At 46.0% G+C, this 17026-nt stretch overlaps 1 protein-coding gene and 1 pseudogene across 1 annotated transcript; one reads left to right on the plus strand and one right to left on the minus strand.

Annotated features, from left to right (window-relative positions):
• Nucleotides 1-278: 278 nt before the first annotated feature.
• On the minus strand, nucleotides 279-4266 carry LOC136501818 (MDIS1-interacting receptor like kinase 2-like; annotated as a pseudogene).
• Nucleotides 4267-15096: 10830 nt separating this feature from the next.
• LOC136499945 (uncharacterized) lies at nucleotides 15097-16619 on the plus strand. The gene is made up of 2 exons (XM_066495424.1): nucleotides 15097-15325; nucleotides 16138-16619. Exons 1-2 carry the CDS (start codon nucleotides 15097-15099, stop codon nucleotides 16617-16619), a joined length of 711 nt encoding a protein of 236 aa, XP_066351521.1.
• The last annotated feature ends 407 nt before the right edge of the window (nucleotides 16620-17026 follow it).

The following is a 17026-nucleotide window of genomic DNA, read 5'->3' on the forward strand; positions in this document are numbered from 1 at the left end:
GTTAGGCTTGGGCCACACTGCCGCTGCTGCCATCTGGCAGCGTACTTGAAAAGTATAAGCTGGTACTTGCACTTGCTCCAGAGTAAAAAGTGTTTGCTTTATACATATATGAATCAAAATTCTAGATTTTTGCACGGCTTATACCTTTAACACCACAGACACTGGTACACAGTTACAGAGAGAAGCAAAATCCATAGAGGAGACATCATTACTTGTGGCCTTTGGTTAAAGCAGCCGAAAGTTCAATTGGCACAGTATAGACAACATTCAAAGCTCCAAACTCCAATGAGAAGCACAGTTCCAGGTCGGGACTGTATTATTCCATTATATTAAAAGAAATACAAGTCCAATTTACTAACATGTAATTCTGTAAAATGCACTAATGTCAACCTTGTTGGAAGGTGCTTTATTTAGTACAAATCTCAGCTCACTCCCACTGACAACATAGCTGGGAAACAGGCAAACTCATACGAAAACCAGAGTAACAATGCGTTTATGCGAGGGATGCTAACAGGAGGTCGTAAGAGTTTGATACACCTGCTGCATTGTTGGCCTGTCATTTGGGGAAGCTTGAATACACCATTTGGCAACAGAAATAAGCCGAACAATGTACCCTTCTTCATCGCTTGCTGGTGTCACTGGGCGTTTGTCAATGATTTCCTCAAGCAAGACATGTTCTTCAAGAAAGGGTAGCTGGCCTATAAGTTCACCTGGGTGCTTGCCCATCACCACCTCCATTGTTACCACACCAAAACTATACACATCACATTTTTCTGTGGCCACATATCTGTAGGAAAGTTCTGCAAAAGTAGGAAAGTTAATGTTGCAGGACTACTAGAAATGTAGATTACTCTTTCTGAAACTATTTAATAAGTAATCGCAGATGCACATACCTGGTGCCATGTAGCCATATGTTCCAGCTAGCTCAGTCCAGTTTGATGAATCAGGTTTTATAATTCTTGCAATGCCAAAATCTGACACAAAGGCCTTGTACTCAGCATCCAACAGGATGTTACCACTGGTAATGTCCCGATGAACTATGGATGGATCACACTCATGATGTAAGTAATATATAGCCCGAGCCACATCAGTAACGAGGGATACTCTCCTTTTCCAGTGGAACTGATTTGCTAGCTCGTCATCACGGAGGACGGTGGCCAGACTTCCTCTCTCAATATAATCATAAACGAAAAATTTGATCCGTCTGTGTGAACAAAAACCATACAGTTTGACAATGTTGCGGTGCCGTATCTTCATCAGTACTTCAATTTCACGAGAAAATGTTGCATCGTCATCCACCATTTCTCCGGTGGAGTGTAGCTTTTTTACAGCAAACACTCTGCCAGTATGTTACTGTGCTCTGTAGACACTACCACAACCTCCTGCTCCGACACAATATTTCTCATCAAAGTTTTCAATAGCATTAATAATGTCATCAAATACTAATCTTCCATCAAAGTTCCAGATAGAGAATACATCTCTGTGAATTGTGGTAGTTGTGTCTTCAGATTTTTTCTTCCGTCGAATGAAGAAAATTGTGATTCCTGATAGCACACTAGCAAGTAGAAGAATCCCAATTGCTATTACAATTTCTTTTCGTTTCTTCCTGCTGTTGTGTGTAGGGGGTGAATAACATGGTCGCAAACCTATATAGTCACCACATAGACCCATATTGTGGATGAACCAACTTACAGAAGCATTGTGGAATCCTTTTGGAACAGGACCTTCCAAATTGTTGTATGGCACGTCAAGTTTAATCAAGCTTTTCATACTTGCTATGGAGGATGGTATTCTTCCACTGAATTGATTGTGAGAGAGGTTGAAGAATTCAAGCATGTTTAGATTCCCTAGTTCTGTGGGTAATGTTCCATTGAGATTATTCTTGCTCAGATCTAGCATAACCAAGCTTGTCATACTTCCAATGACTCCAAGAAGGTTACCAGTTAAGTTATTGTCATTCAACTTAACTGAAATTAGCTTTTGACATTCTGCAAGTTCCCCAGGTATTGTTCCATTCAGTTGGTTGGTAGAGAAATCTAGAAATTGAATATCATTTAGTCGGCCAATCTCCGAAGGGACTGGCCCAGATAGTTGATTTCCACTTAAATCCAACCAGTAGAGGTTTCTCATATTACTAATCTCCGGTGATATCTCACCATTTAACCTATTTGTGTGGAGACGTAGGTCTCCAAGATTTGTTAGTCTGGACAACTCCGAAGGTATGGTTCCATTGATCAAGGTTTAAAAAATCCACATAGTTGTTAAATTATGACTTGCTGCCCAATTTGGCGAGAGATATCCATAGAAATTATTCATGCTTAAATCAAGGATGATAAGGTGTGGGTACGTTCCAAAATGCTTTGACAAATCCCCCTCTAATTGGTTGTCTGAGAAGCTGAGAAATTCTAAGCTTGTGCAGTGCTTGATGCTATCTGGAATGAAACCATGAAGCATGTTCAACCAAAAATTGAGGTGTTGCAACGTTTTCCCTTGGCATAGGTTTGGCAACTTCCCTTTGAAGCTATTGTTGGAAAAATCAGCAAGTATGATATTAGTAAGGTTTTCAAGCGCCGGAGGTAGATGTCCAGAGAGATTGTTAGCAAATAGCCGTATATCCCTCATGTTTTGCAGGTTCCCAAAACTCTCAGGTACCGATCCGGATATATGAGTAAAGTAGATCCAAATATACTGCAAGTTTGTTAGATTCCCTAGTTCCAGAGGGATGGTTCCATGTAGTGGGTTACGGGCCATGCTAAGAAAAAAGAGATTAGACAAATGCCCTATACTTGGAGGAATCAAACCGGTAAAATTATTGTATCCAAGGTTAAGTTCCACAAGGTTGGAGAGATTTCTGAGACCGGAAGGAATTGAACCACTAAACTCATTGTGGTGCATATTCAAAACTTGAAGGTTAAAAAGATGCTTAACATTGTCAAGGATGGTGCCACCTAAGCTATTCACTTGTAGCATCAGAGTTTGCAAGCCAGTCATGTTTGCAATAGTGGAAGGGATGAATCCTGTAAGGAGATTGTGAGAAACATCAAAGGAAACAAGTTGCTCAAGGCGTCCAATCTCTTTGGGAATTGGACCAGTAAGATTATTGTACGAGAGAGCCAGATAAGATACACTAGTGAGATTCGCAATGTTTGGTGGAATAGTTCCAGTCAATTTATTGCTAGAAAAATCCAAATGCACCAAAAGAGGGAGAATTCTCAACCCTTCAGGGATCGGACCAGAGAGTAGGTTATTGTACAAGTACATACCTCTAAGCATGGTGAGGTTACTGACGGTTGACGGTATGCTTCCTTCGAGATGGCAACTGGAGAGGTTGAGGATGGATAGTGCTCGGAGAGAACCGATGGTTGGTGGAATTGGGCCTGAGACGGTATTGCTGCTGAGGTCAAGGCTGGTGATGTAGGGTAAAGAGAGAAGGTCAAGCGTGTCCAGCCGCCCAACAATTCCAACTCCTCTGAGGGAGATTCTGGTGATAACAAATGTTCTAGGTGCATGGCTTAAATCACCACATGTGATGCCGGTCCAGTTGCTTGGTGGAATGTCAGAGCTCCAAGAACTCAGAGCTGTAGAGTTACCTCTCATGGTAGATTTCCATCGAAGAAGAGCTGCTGCTTGAGCTCTTAGGGAAGCATGATGACGGGGTGCTGCCTCTGTGGTTACCATGAAGGCAAAAGCGAAAAGTGGCAAGAGAAGTGATATAATGTGAGCAAGGCTTGGAGCCTTCTGTATGTTGAAATTCCTGGTAAAATGCATATAATCAGGTTATTACCAGATGTTGTGGGATTTTCCCCCTTTCATCAGATCAGATTAAAATAAAAGGACATTACCTATCTGCATTATATGCATAAATAGTGTTTCCATGGTTGCTATACATCAGAACTTAATGTATCGTGCCGTCGCTGCCCTGCTGCCCAAGCCTTCGGAGGTTCTAGCGGAGCCGGCTCAGTCTCGCGGCACCGCCGCGGCCTCCAGCTGTCTATGGACGGCGAGGAGGTGCCCCTGGGCGCGCTCAACCTGGCCGAGTTCGCCCCCCGCCGGCGCCCGCACCGTCGACTGCTACAGGCGCATCCGCAAGATCGGCGAGGGCACCGACGGGTAAGCGAGCTGAACCGAAATCCCGTCGGCGGCACGCACGCTGGCCGGGCTAGAATTTCCTTCGGTAGTGTTGGATAATATAGGTAGGTATTTCTGCCAGAATGCTTGAATTGTTAGGCAGGCAAGCCCCAGGACCAGCGAGTCGGGAGTGTCGTACGCGGCGGTTGCGGAAGCCCCAGCACTAGTGAGTCGGGAGTGTCGTACGCGGCGGTTGCGGAAGCCCCAGGACCAGTGAGTCGGGAGTGTCGTACGCAAGTCAAAGCGACCCAGTCGTATCCCCGTTCCTTGTTGGGCCTGGCCTTGTTCAAGAAGAGAATTGGCGGGAACGAGCCGTAGCTCGAGTGGCGAACCTGCTGCTGGTGCAGCCGGTCGTGGGTCCCATGATTTTCCACCCATTTTAATAGGGGCTCTCTTTCACGTGAAGCTACAAAAGAATTATGACACGCCCATCGTCTACGGAGCATTAGATGGTTTTGGTGATCTCTTCAAAGACGCGATCTTGAAATCTAAGTGTAGTTGTAGGATCTGTTGTGTACTTGAGGTGTGCATGGGTGTGAGTGTGTGTGGTGTTGGTGTGTGTATCTGGTCATGAACAGATACTACAGTTGTACCTAGATGAGAGACGCAAAAAAAGAAGAAGAGAATTGGCTATTTGCCGTTATAAAGAATGGGCTTCGCAAAATTACTATCTGACCCATTTCACTCCACTTTTTTTTTTTCTAAAACAAAAGTTGTGCACAGAATCTAGTCTAGACTCTAGAAGTCTAGATTGATTATGGCTCTAGTTTTTTTTTTCATTAATACCATCAGTAGGGTACACAGTAAGTTTCATACAATCAAAATCCAACGACGATTTAATATCTGTAGCCTGTATACGCATGCTGGAAGTTCTGATGGTATAAGGACGCTAGACAGCATCCAAAATCCAAATGAACAGCTACAGTACATCTGGTACATGATTTGCTAATTGCTGATGACGAACACATAGACGCAGTACTATGTATTAAATTGAGGAGGAAAGGGTGGCCAATTGTGTTGTCACATCGTTGCATATATAAAAGTAATAGAGTAAATTACACCGACGGTCCTTAAACTATCACTCGATTTTTACCCAGGTCCCCAAACTATAAAATTACGTATTTATATTCCCTGAGTTATTTAAGTGTGTGTGTCTATATATATATATATATATATATATATATATATATATATATATATATATATATATATATATATTGTATATTGTATATTGTATACCATCTCAGTCCAGAATAGCCACGTCACTTGGCGCTCCATCGTTCAAATAACATGTGGGGCTGTAGCTCATAATCACAAGGATGGCCCTTGAGTAAAAGAATACCCTCGAGCAACTTCTTTAATTAGATCTCCAAATATAACCACTTTCTTGTGGTGTTTTTTCTCTTGCGACTTTCGGCCTGTTCGCTGGTTGGTTTCTGGGTTGGTTTGGGCTGGCTGGTGCTGATTTTATGTGAGAGGAAAACACTGTTGGTTGACTGGTTTGTGCTGGTTGAAACCAACAAACGAACATGGTGTTTTAGTTTTCAATTACAACACTTACCAGAGGCACGCTCAATTGAAAACTAAAAGTCGCAGGAGGAAAAACACCACAAGAAAGTGGTGTTTCGGCCATTTGCCAAGCATCAATACATCGTGACCAGGAAAATGATAATCCAATTGAGTCCAACGACTGGCTACATAGGAATGATGAGTACGTCAGGAAACAATGCCCACCATTGAGGCCTTTGCAGACCAAGAGTTCAAACGGCACCGTAATTAATTCAAGTATGTTACCATCTAACTAAAAGATTGTAAATTTCGAGGGGTGGAGATTGGATCAAATAAGCCTGTTCGTTTGGCTGTGGCTCGTCGTAAACGATCGTAAATTTCCAGCCGGAACAGTATTTTTCTCTCACACAAACCAGCCAGCAGTACTTCTTCACGAATCAGCAACAATACGAACCAGCCAACCGAACAGGCTGATATCTCTTGTGTGCAATGGTGATCAGGTGCCAGCTCAAGCACTGCCAAACAGATCAGTTTCTGAAACTGGTACCTAAACATGGATGCGACAACCAAGGCAAAATTGCTACAGCAGAGGCGGGACTATAAAAAAGCAAGAGCAGCGGATAACAACCACCGAGCGTGCCCTACTCTTGTCCAGGAAGAAAATGTTAACCATACGCCTGTGACACATGTACATCCGAGATGTGTAGACACCAATGATGAAGTCGAGTTTGATACTGCTTCGAACCTACAAACCATGATCCTGATGATGAAGGTTGGTTTTACAAATCTGTTCACCAATGCAGTTTTTCAGCCTGTTCGCTTGTTGGTTTCAGCCAGCCCAAACCAGCCAGCCAACAGTGTTATTCTCTCATAATAAACCAGCACCAGCCAGCTCAAACCAGTCCCAAAACCAACCAGCAAACATGCCGTTTTTCTTTGTCGGCATTTTGTTGCGTGCATCACCTTAATTTCAAGCGCCTATGCAACAGATCATATACTTGACATAGAAGAGGAATTGGTCATAGAAGATGGTCCTAAAGATTTTGAGACAATGTAGTTTCTTGGTGGAGGTAACTATTACTTAAATTATTATTTGTAACCATGTGGAGTGACTACCATATTAACATATTTTACAACATATAAAAACAGAATGTGCATTCCAGTCATATCATGTCAGTGATGATTGCACTGGCAACGCGGCCGCTGATGATCCTTATGATTTCGTCTACCATAACTCGCCGGAAGAGCACCATGTTTTGAAAAAGGTTGGTGACTGCCGATATTGTGGAGCCATGAGATTTGAAGGTGAACCACCGGGATTCTGTTGTAGAATGGGAAAGATAAAAGTGCATATCCATGATGTACCTGCTGAGTTGAAGAGGTTGTTCACGAGTCAGGTGGATACTGATGCAAAATATTTCAGAAAACACGTACGGTACTTCAACTCTCACTTCTCATTCACAAGTCTCGGAGTTACACTGGACCAGAGATACTACACCGCAGCAGGTACCGGCATATATACATTCCGTGTACATGGTGCGATGTATCATCGTCTGGACCATTTGCTGCCAGGATCAAAAGGCCCACGTCACCTGCAACTCTACTTTTATGACACAGCAGAAGACGATACATTGTCGCATAGAGTGAAAAGGTCACCCGATCTTGATATAAATATCATAAGAAATGTGCTCAGGATACTACAAGCAAATTACCCTTAGGTACAGACCTTTAATACAGTTGGCTCTATTCCAAATCTCGGTGACTATGTAATTGAGCTCAACACTAATGTGACACCTAACCAACGAAGGTACAACCTCTTCTCCATTACTCGCTTTTTTTTTAAAAAAAATTATCATAACCAGCGAATATACTACTTCCTCTTTATTTAATTCGTGCATAACAGGTATAATGCCCCAACTATTGGCCCATAGGATCACCGGCTCAGATGAGTGAACCACTCACCAGTCTTACCGAGCACACCCGCTAGTGTTGCCGAGCACCCACTAGCCGTGCCGACCACGAACGAGCGTTGTCCGTCCCCACATACTATGGCTGAAGCTAGAAGAAGAAGGGAGAACAGAGTATACACACACAGTACAAGACACCAGCGTTGGCCGAAGCCCTATATAGAAGATGGCAAATCTGAACTATCTTTACTGAGTTGCCGTAGTAGTCTATTTATACAACTCTATCCATCTAGTCCTAGTACAGCGCACATGCTGATAACATACATGGTTGACTCAACGCCGGGCATTGCATGTGTCTACAGTGCTGCAGGTGAGCCGTGCGGCGCCTGCACCTGCCGCGACTATAGTATCACAGCAGGGGGGCTTTCAGCGCCGCCTTCCCTTGCTGTGTTCACACAAGATAGCAATGGATTATCTAACAATCTTCCCCTAATCTTACTGCTAACCCTTGTACCCCCTCCATGCCAATCATCTCCTTCAGCTCCGTGAGTCAAAGACGTCCGAGCTTCTTGGTGAGGACGTCCGTGAGTTGCTGACCAGTTTCGATGAACTCGATAACGATCTGCCCTCCATCAACACAGTTCCTGAGGAAGTAGAACTTCATGTCGATGTGTTTACTCTGGTCGTGTAGAACCAGATTCTTCGCGAGGGCGATGGCGGGTTGGTTGTTCACCATCAGTGCTGGTGGGTGAGCTTCCACGCCGATCAGCTCACCCAGTAGCCGGCGCAGCCACACAACTTGGCACGCCACTGTGGCCGCCGCTACGTACTCTGCCTCGTACGTAGATAGCGCCACCACCTTCTATTTTAGTGACAGCCATGAAATTGGGGCCGACCCGAGGAAGACGAGCACGCCAGAGGTGCTCCGTCGCCCATCGATGTCCCCCGCCATGTCTGCATCGCTGAACATAATGAGCTATAGCCTACTCTCGCCGGTCTTTGGGAAGATGATCCCATGATCCATCGTCCCCTTGATGTAGCGCAGTAGCCGTTTCACCGTAGCCCAGTGATCCTCTCTAGGATCCTCCATGAAGCGACTGACGTAGCTCACGGTGAACGCAATGTTCGACCTCGTGTGGACTAGGTAGCGTAGACCGCCGATGATGCTTCAGTAGAGTGTCGCATCCGCCTTTGCCGCGGTGCTGGCCTTCGTCAGCTTCAGCCGCTCCTCCATCGGAGTTACGCATGGCTTGCACTCAGCCATGCCGCTCCTCTCCAATAGCTTGGAGGCATACACGCTCTGACCGAGCGTGAGTTCCTCCTTCCCCTATCTCACCTAGATACCGAGGTAGTAGGAGAGTGCACCGAGATCGCTCATTCGAAAATGAGTCGCCATCTCGCGCTTGAAGCTGTTGATGTCCTCCGTGTGCGTACCGGTGACAATTAAGTCATCCACATACATGCCGACGATGAGCTCCTCCTTCCCCCGTCGCCGCGTGTATAGCGCGTGCTCGGTTGCACACTGCTAGAACCCAAGCTCGCCCAGCATAGCGTCAAGCTTGGCGTTCCATGCTCGTGGGGACTACCATAGCCCGTAGAGCGCCTTGTGTAGTCGGAGCACCCTGTGCTCCTCTCCCTTGACGGCGAAACCTAGAGGTTGGCTGATGAAGACCGTCTCCGCTAGTTCGCCATTGAGGAAGGCCGATTTAACATCCAAGTGATGGACGCGCCAGTGCTTTGCTGCTGCCAAAGCAAGTAGCAAACGGACCGACTCCATGCGCGCTACTGGTGCAAAGACCTCCTCGAAGTCTATGCCCTCGCGCTGAACAAAGCCTCGGATGACGAGGCACGCCTTGTGCTTGACAATAGCGCCGAGCTCGTCCCGCTTGACCTTGTACACCCACTTCAGGCTAATCGGACGACATCCTGGAGGTGGATCGATGAGCTACCAAGTCTCGTTTTCCTCGATCGCCTTCATCTCCTCCAGCATCGCCCGTCGCCAGTTTCCATCGCCCTCGGCCAGCGTGAACATGGGTGGTTCCTCAGCACTGATGAGTAGCAGCTCTGCGTCATTGAGCAGCCTACCCACCATGCTTGGGGGGCCTATGCCGCCGATGGTGTCGTCCAGCCTGTGGAACCGCACCTCCTCACCTTCATGGTAGGCGTCCACGAACTCAGTGATGTCACTTGGAGGTGAGGCAAACTCGATCGACGTCGATGAAGTTCCCTGTTCCGCCAGAGTGCCCAGCATAGCACCTTGAGTGCTCGGCACCCTGATTGCAGTGCTCAGCACTACTTCTAGACAGCTCATCATAACTCCTGTAGTGTTTGGCCACATTGTAGGATTGCCCAGCCTCAGTCTTGGAGTGGTTTGCACCATTGCAAGACGTCTTGACTCTGCCACGGGAGTGCTCGACACCCGTCCTAGAGTGGTCGCCACCACTGTAGAACCTCCTGGCACCAATCCTGGTGTGCTCAGCATCCCTCCAGGAGTGCTCGGCACTCCTCCTGGAGTGCTCGACATCCCTCCCAAAGTGCTCGACACTACCCAGGAGTGCTCGGCTCTACCGCTGGAGTGCTCGACACTCCTCCCGGAGTGCTGGGCACCTCTTCCCCAGCGTCTCCACAATTGTGGATGACCAGGTGCTTGATGATGAAGATGTTGGTGAAGCTACCAGCTTCCCCCATGCTCGAACTGCTCCAGTCCCAAGCCACCTTCTCATCGAACATGACGTCACGCGAGACAAGCACCTTGTCTCTGCATGGGTCATAGAGCCAGTACGCCTTGGTACCCTCCATGTAGCCTAGGAACACCATCAGTGTGCTCCTGTCCTCTAGCTTGGTGAGGTTCGACTTCGTCTTCCTAACGTGGCCGATGCTACCGAATGTCTGGAGGAAGGATACGCTCGGCTTGCGCCCATACCAAGCTTTGAATGGTGTCTTGCCCGTTAGGGCCTTGGTCAGAGAGCGGTTGAGGATGAACACCATCGTGGTCACCGCCTCACCCTAGAACCTTGCTGGCATGCCTTTGGCCTTCATCATGGATAGGGCCATGCCGACCACCGTCTGGTTCCGTCGCTCCACCATGCCATTCTGTTGTGGCGAGTACGACACAGTGTGGTGTTGCCCCACACCCAGATCCGCACAGTACACAGTGAACTCCATCGAAGTGAATTTGCCACCGTGATTAGTCCTCAGCACGTGGAGCTTCTTGCCGCTCTCAGCCTCCGCATGCATCTTGAACTTCTTGATCGCCACCGCCGCTTCGTCCTTGCTCATGAGGAGTTGTAGCCACATGTAGCGACTGCAATCATCCATGAGTAGGAGGAAGTACCGCCGACCACCGTTTGTAGCAGGCATGATTGGCCCGTAGAGGTCGCCATGGATGAGCTTGAGAGCGTCCTTTGCATGATACTTGGCCTTCTTTGGGAAAGGTAGCCTCCTCTGCTTCTCGACCAGGTAGCTGTCACATAGCTCGCCTCCTTGCTTGATGTGGGGTAGCCCTTAGACCATCTTTTCTAGCCGACCAAGCGTGTCGAAGTTGAGATGTCTGAACCGGGCATGCCACATCCACGGTTCCTTGGAGTGCCTTGCCGACAGGCACACCGGTTGCTCTTCCTTTAGGTCGAGCAGGTACAACCGATTTAGGAACCTCTTCACCTTGGCAAGAAGTCGCTGCTCCTAGTCCCTGATCCTAAGGACTCCGTCCTTGATCAATACCTCGCTACCACGCTCATCTAGCTAACCAATGTTGATGATGTTGGAACACAGCTGCGGGATATAATATACATCAGTTAGTGCACGGTGCTCCTCGTTCTGGCACCTGAAGATAATGGTGCCACGCCCTTGGATAGCCACCCTTGAGCTGTCACCAAACTTCACCATACCGGTAACACCATCGTCGAGCTCGGAGAAGGATGCCTTGGAGCCTGTCATGTGGTTGCTAGCACCAGAGTCCAGATACCACCGCTACTCCTGGTCGGCACCCACATGTCCGAGGTGAACTTGGGCACATGGTTCGTCGAGGTTGATAGTCTTCAAGGCCTTGCCATGTCCTTCCACCATCGTCACCTCTTCCTTCTCCTCAGCCTTGATGTCATGCAGTGCACAGAATGTCGCCATCAGGATAATGGCCTCATCCTCATCATCAGCTTGTGTCAGATGAGCCTGAGCCTTCTTTTCCTGCTTGCGGTTTGGACACTCCCGTACCTAATGGCCCATCTTCCCGCAATGCCGGTAGGCGTTAGGGTCGACCTGCTTCTTCTCTGAAGAAGCCTTGCCACGGCGCTTGCAATCGCCACCGTGGCTAGAGGAGGCTGCCTTTTCAGAGTTCCTCCAAGCAGCCCACTCCTCTTCCATCAGTAGGAGTTTCCCGCTATCCTTCATTGTTATCACCTACTCCAGGTGCTCATCCACCACCCATAGATGGCCTATCACATCCTCAATGGTGAGGGTGGATAAGTCCAACATCGTCTCTATGGAGAGAGCGATCTGCATGTACTTTGCCGGCACAGAGTGGAGGTACTTGGAGACTGTCTCCTCCTCATCGATGGTGACGCCATGGCTCTTCAGCTTGTTGATGAGCGTTTGCAGGTGGAGAGATAAGTCCTCCACCATTTCACCATCCTTGAACTTGAGGTTGGCGTACTCCTGCTTCAGAAGCTGGGACATCACCTTCTTTGTGCGGTCGGAACCGACACGCATCGCCGCAATAGCCTCCCACATCTCCTTAGCCGAGCTCTTCGCCCCAACAGCTCCCTGTACTCCACCGATACAGCAGCGAGGATAGCCTCCAACGCTGACATGTCATCTTCCTTATTGTCGGTGCCCTTGTCAACATCATTCTAGAGCCATCGGGCTCTGAGCTTGACCTTCATGGTCACCGACCACTCTCCATAGTTGGTGCGAGTTAGCGTTGGCCAACTAGTGCCGTTGACCTCCCGCACCGTGCAAACAATGACCTCTGATCGTGGCTGGGTAGCCACAGCAGTGCCACTGCTATCGCCCATCTCCGAACCACCCATCATCACTAGCGGTTAGTCTAGCGACGGTGTTTGTATGGCTTCGATACCACTTGTTGGCCCACAGGATCACCGGCTCAGGTGAGTGAACCACTCACTAGTCTTGCAGAGCACCCACTAGCCGTGCCGACCATGAATGAATGTTGTCCTTCCCCACACACTATGGCTGGAGCTAGAAGAAGAAGGGAGAATAGAGCATACACACACAGTACAAGACACCAGCATTGGCCGAAGCCCTGTCTAGGAAATGGCAAATCTGAACTCTCTTTACTGAGTTGCCGTGGTAGTCTATTTATATAACTCTATCCATCTAGTCCTAGTACAGCGCACATGCTACAATAGTAACTAGATAACATACAGGGCTGACTCTGCGCCAGCCACTACATGTGCCTACAGTGCTGCAGATGAGCCATGTGGCGCCTGCACCTGCAACGCGCTACAGTATCACAGTAGGGGGCCTTTCGGCGCTGCCTTCCCATGCTGTGTTCACACAAGGTAGCAGTAGATTATCTAACACCTACTGCCTCACAAGTTGCTGCTATCTGGACCGATGGTGATGACCCCCAAAGATGTTTTGATAGGAGTGTTATTGTATACCCCAAAGGAGAGAAGATGCGCTATATCAAGGCATATCATGGTTGTTATGACCCATTGGCATATCCTTTGTTAAATGCTAGAGGAGAAACTGGATGGAATAAGTTCATGCCATACAATGACACTCCCAAAGAATAGACGTCTGCTACTGATGGTGAGTATTCAGTAAGTAACCACGGGGTATGGCAACGTACTTCATCCTACTATGTATATAAATATATATAATAATAAATAATGTATTTCCATATTCATGCAGATGATGGTGAAACAGACGACGACATACAATAAGGTGATTACATGAGTAGAGTTGCAGAAACAAGTAAATCAAGGTTTGTGATAGCAAGATAATACTATTGCTTTATGATGCAAGTTAGAAAGGGTCTTTTCAACATCCTGTTATTTAGAGGGAGGCTTTTCCAGCAATGGGCTGTTGACATGTATATAAAGATCAAGTCCATGTGGCTTGACTGGTATTCTAACCCTAAAAACCAGAAACTCATAAGGGCTGAACTGTACCAGGTGAGTACTTCTAAATCTCTTGATATTTCAATGAACATGGATAATAGCTATTTCACTCATTATGCAAATATATTCTTATGTGTGCCATAGGGCTTGGTTGATGTAGTTTTTGCTGGAGAGACTAGAGCTTTAGAGGTTGGAAAGAGAGTTGTGTTGCCCTATTCTTTTTCTTGTGGTGATCGCGATATGCAACAAAGATTTCTTAATGCAATGGCCATTGTCCAGTGTTTCGGGAAGCCAGATTACTTCATCACAATGACTTGCAACCTAGGATCAGCCAGATATGGTGTCAAGAGTATACCGAGCCAAATTACGCTCAGTCAAGGATTTATTGATAAAGAAGAAATATTTTGGTGAGGTTGCAGCATATGTGCATGTGACTGAGTTTCAGAAAAGGGGCTTGCCACATGAGCACATCCTATTGATTATGAAAAGAGGATGTAAGTTATCAAACCCAGATGAATATGACAGATACATCTCGGCAGAGATTCTTGACAAGGACAAGTACCCTGTGTTGCATAACCTGGTCATTAAGCATATGCTCCATGGACCATGTGGTGCCTTGAACAGGAAGTGTCCGTGTATGATCGATGGAGAGTGTTGCTTTAGCTATCCTGGCAATTCAACCCAGAAACACAGCAAGGCAAAGATTCTTATCCTTTGTATAGGAGAAGAGATGATGGCCAGCGTGTCAAGATAAGAGGGGCCGGGTTGGACAATAGGTGGGTTGTCCTGTACAATCCTGGCCTGCTTATGAGATATAACTGTTAATCAACGTTGAAGCATGTTCAAGCATCAAAGCCTGCAAGTATTTATTTAAATATGTATACAAAGGCCACAATTGTGCATCATTCTCGGTCGTTGATGCTAGGGTAATAAATGAGATTCTTCAGTATAGGGATGCTAGATACATCTCCTCGCCGAAAGCTATACACAGGATTTTCGGTTTCCATCTTTTTGGGGTATACCATCTGTTTTGCAGCTCCAATATCATTTGCCAAACATGAAGTCTGTTATTATTGATGAGAGAGAATCTAGAAGAAGTGGTGAACAATTCCAAATCTTCTATGACTACACTAACAAAATTTTTCAAGGTTAGCCGTGTGGACAGTTTTGCAAGAAAATTATTGTACAAAGAGATGTCAGAGTACTACCGGTGGATCAGTGGCAAAAAGGTATGGAAAAGAAGAAACAAAGGAGGACAAATTGGGGGGATAGTGTATGCGCACCCTACTGAAGGCGAGAGGTATTTTTTGAGAGTTCTTCTAAATCATGTTAGGGGTCCAACTTCATTTGAGGATCTGAAAACCGTAGCAGGAATCATATGTCCTACTTTTAAAGAATCATGTGAGAAGAGAGGACTCATAGAGACGGATAAGGCAATTGATGACTGCTTGTGTGAGTCAGCCACCTTTTAGATGCCATATGCTCTCAGAAGGTTATTTTCTACTATTCTGGTTCATTGTGAGGCCACCAAAATTCGTGCACTGTGGGAGAAGCATAAAGAATCAGTGTCTGAAGATTACAACAGGAACCGGTGTAACTCAAAAATAGTAGAACAAATGGTGCTTAGAGATATTAGAGATTTGCTCCAATCCATGGGAAAAGATATAAAAAACTATGATCTTCTAGAGCTGAATGATACAGGTAACAATTTGTCACAACATTGTGTACTGATCTTACAAATAGAAAAAAGTATACTGATATCTAATATTTCTTATCAAATAGCTGAATTTTCTAATGACATACTGAGGGAGGTCAGAGAAGAACTTTTGGTGGGGGTCGACTAGGAACATTTAGAAATAAAAGGAAATCTTAGCAAGGAACAATGTGCTAGATTTGATGAGATTATGGATCATGTACTGAATAAAAAAAGCCAAGTGTTCTTTGTTGATGGTCAAGGCACTTCTTGCTAGAGTGCGTTCTGAGGGACTGATAGCCATTGCAACCGCAACCTCTGGTATAGCAGCGTCGATACTGCCTAGTGGTCGCACGACACACTCAATGTTCAAAATCCCTATAAAGCTTGCGAGCAATAGCATGTGCAACTTCACAAAGCAAGGTGGTACTACAGAGTTACTCCATAGGGCATCTTTGCTAATCTAGGATGAGGTTGCTATGACAAATCGTCTAGCGGTTGAGTGTCTTGATAGTTGCTACAAGATATTATGAATTGTGAATTGCCATTTGGAGGGAAGGTCATGGTATTTGGTGGAGATCTTAGAGAGGTTCTTCTAGTGGTAACATGTGGGACTAGAGCATAGGTGACAGATGCTACATTCTAGAGATCTTATTTGTGGGATAGTATCAGAAAGATACGGTTGACACGTAACATGAGGGCTCAATCTGACCCATGGTTCTCAGATTACCTCCTTCGAATTGGGAATGGGACTAAAGAGACAATTACCAATGATTATGTTCACTTGCCAAAAGTATTGTGATTGGTTATACAAATACAGATGATTGTGTAAACAAGCTAATCCAACATGTGTTCCCATCACTTGGGGACAATGCAAGATCAACATCTTATATGAGCACACGTGCCATCCTTTCTACCAAAAATGAACATGTGGATCAGCTAAATGAGAAGATGATTGACAGGTTTCCAGGTGAGGAAAAAGTTTACCATAGCTTTGACTCTGTCAATGATGATTCAATAAACAACTACCCTATTGACTTCCTAAACTCCATCACTCCAAATGGTCTCCCACCGCATGTGCTCAAAGTAAAAATCAACTGCCCTGTGATCCTTCTCCGCAATCTTGATCCAAATAATGGATTGTGCAATGGAACCAGGTTAATGGTTAAAGCCCTCCAGGACAACGCAATTGATGTTGAAATTGTTGGTGGGCAGCATGCAGGCAGAAGGGTGTTCCTACCTAGGATTCCAATGTCTCCGTTCGATGATATTTCACTACCTTTTAAAATGAGAAGGAAATAGTTCCTTATTCGCCTAAGCTTTGCAATGACTATCAACAAAGCTCAGGGGCAGACCATTCCAAATGTTGGGATCTACCTTCCAGAACTCATGTTCTCATGTGGACAACTTTATGTTGCCTTGTCAAGGGGAGTTTCAAGGCAAACAACCAGAATTATGTAAAAATCAAACAAGGAACTAGATACTATAGGGAAGACCACCAAGAATATTGTATTTAAAGATGTGTTGAACTGGTGATGAGTGGTAAGTAATATTTTCCAAACATGTACACAGCCATGAGAACTATCTCTATTTTGCTTTGTTTCTTGCAGCAAGAGTCAGGTTATAGGTACTAACTGAGTAACCCATACACACCTTGTATTAGATTATTTTTTTGTGAAATTAAGTTTGTTGTTCGGGGTATCTAACTT

Source organism: Miscanthus floridulus, chromosome 13, assembly GCF_019320115.1.
Source record: "Miscanthus floridulus cultivar M001 chromosome 13, ASM1932011v1, whole genome shotgun sequence".
In the NCBI taxonomy this organism is placed as follows: Eukaryota; Viridiplantae; Streptophyta; class Magnoliopsida; order Poales; family Poaceae; genus Miscanthus; species Miscanthus floridulus.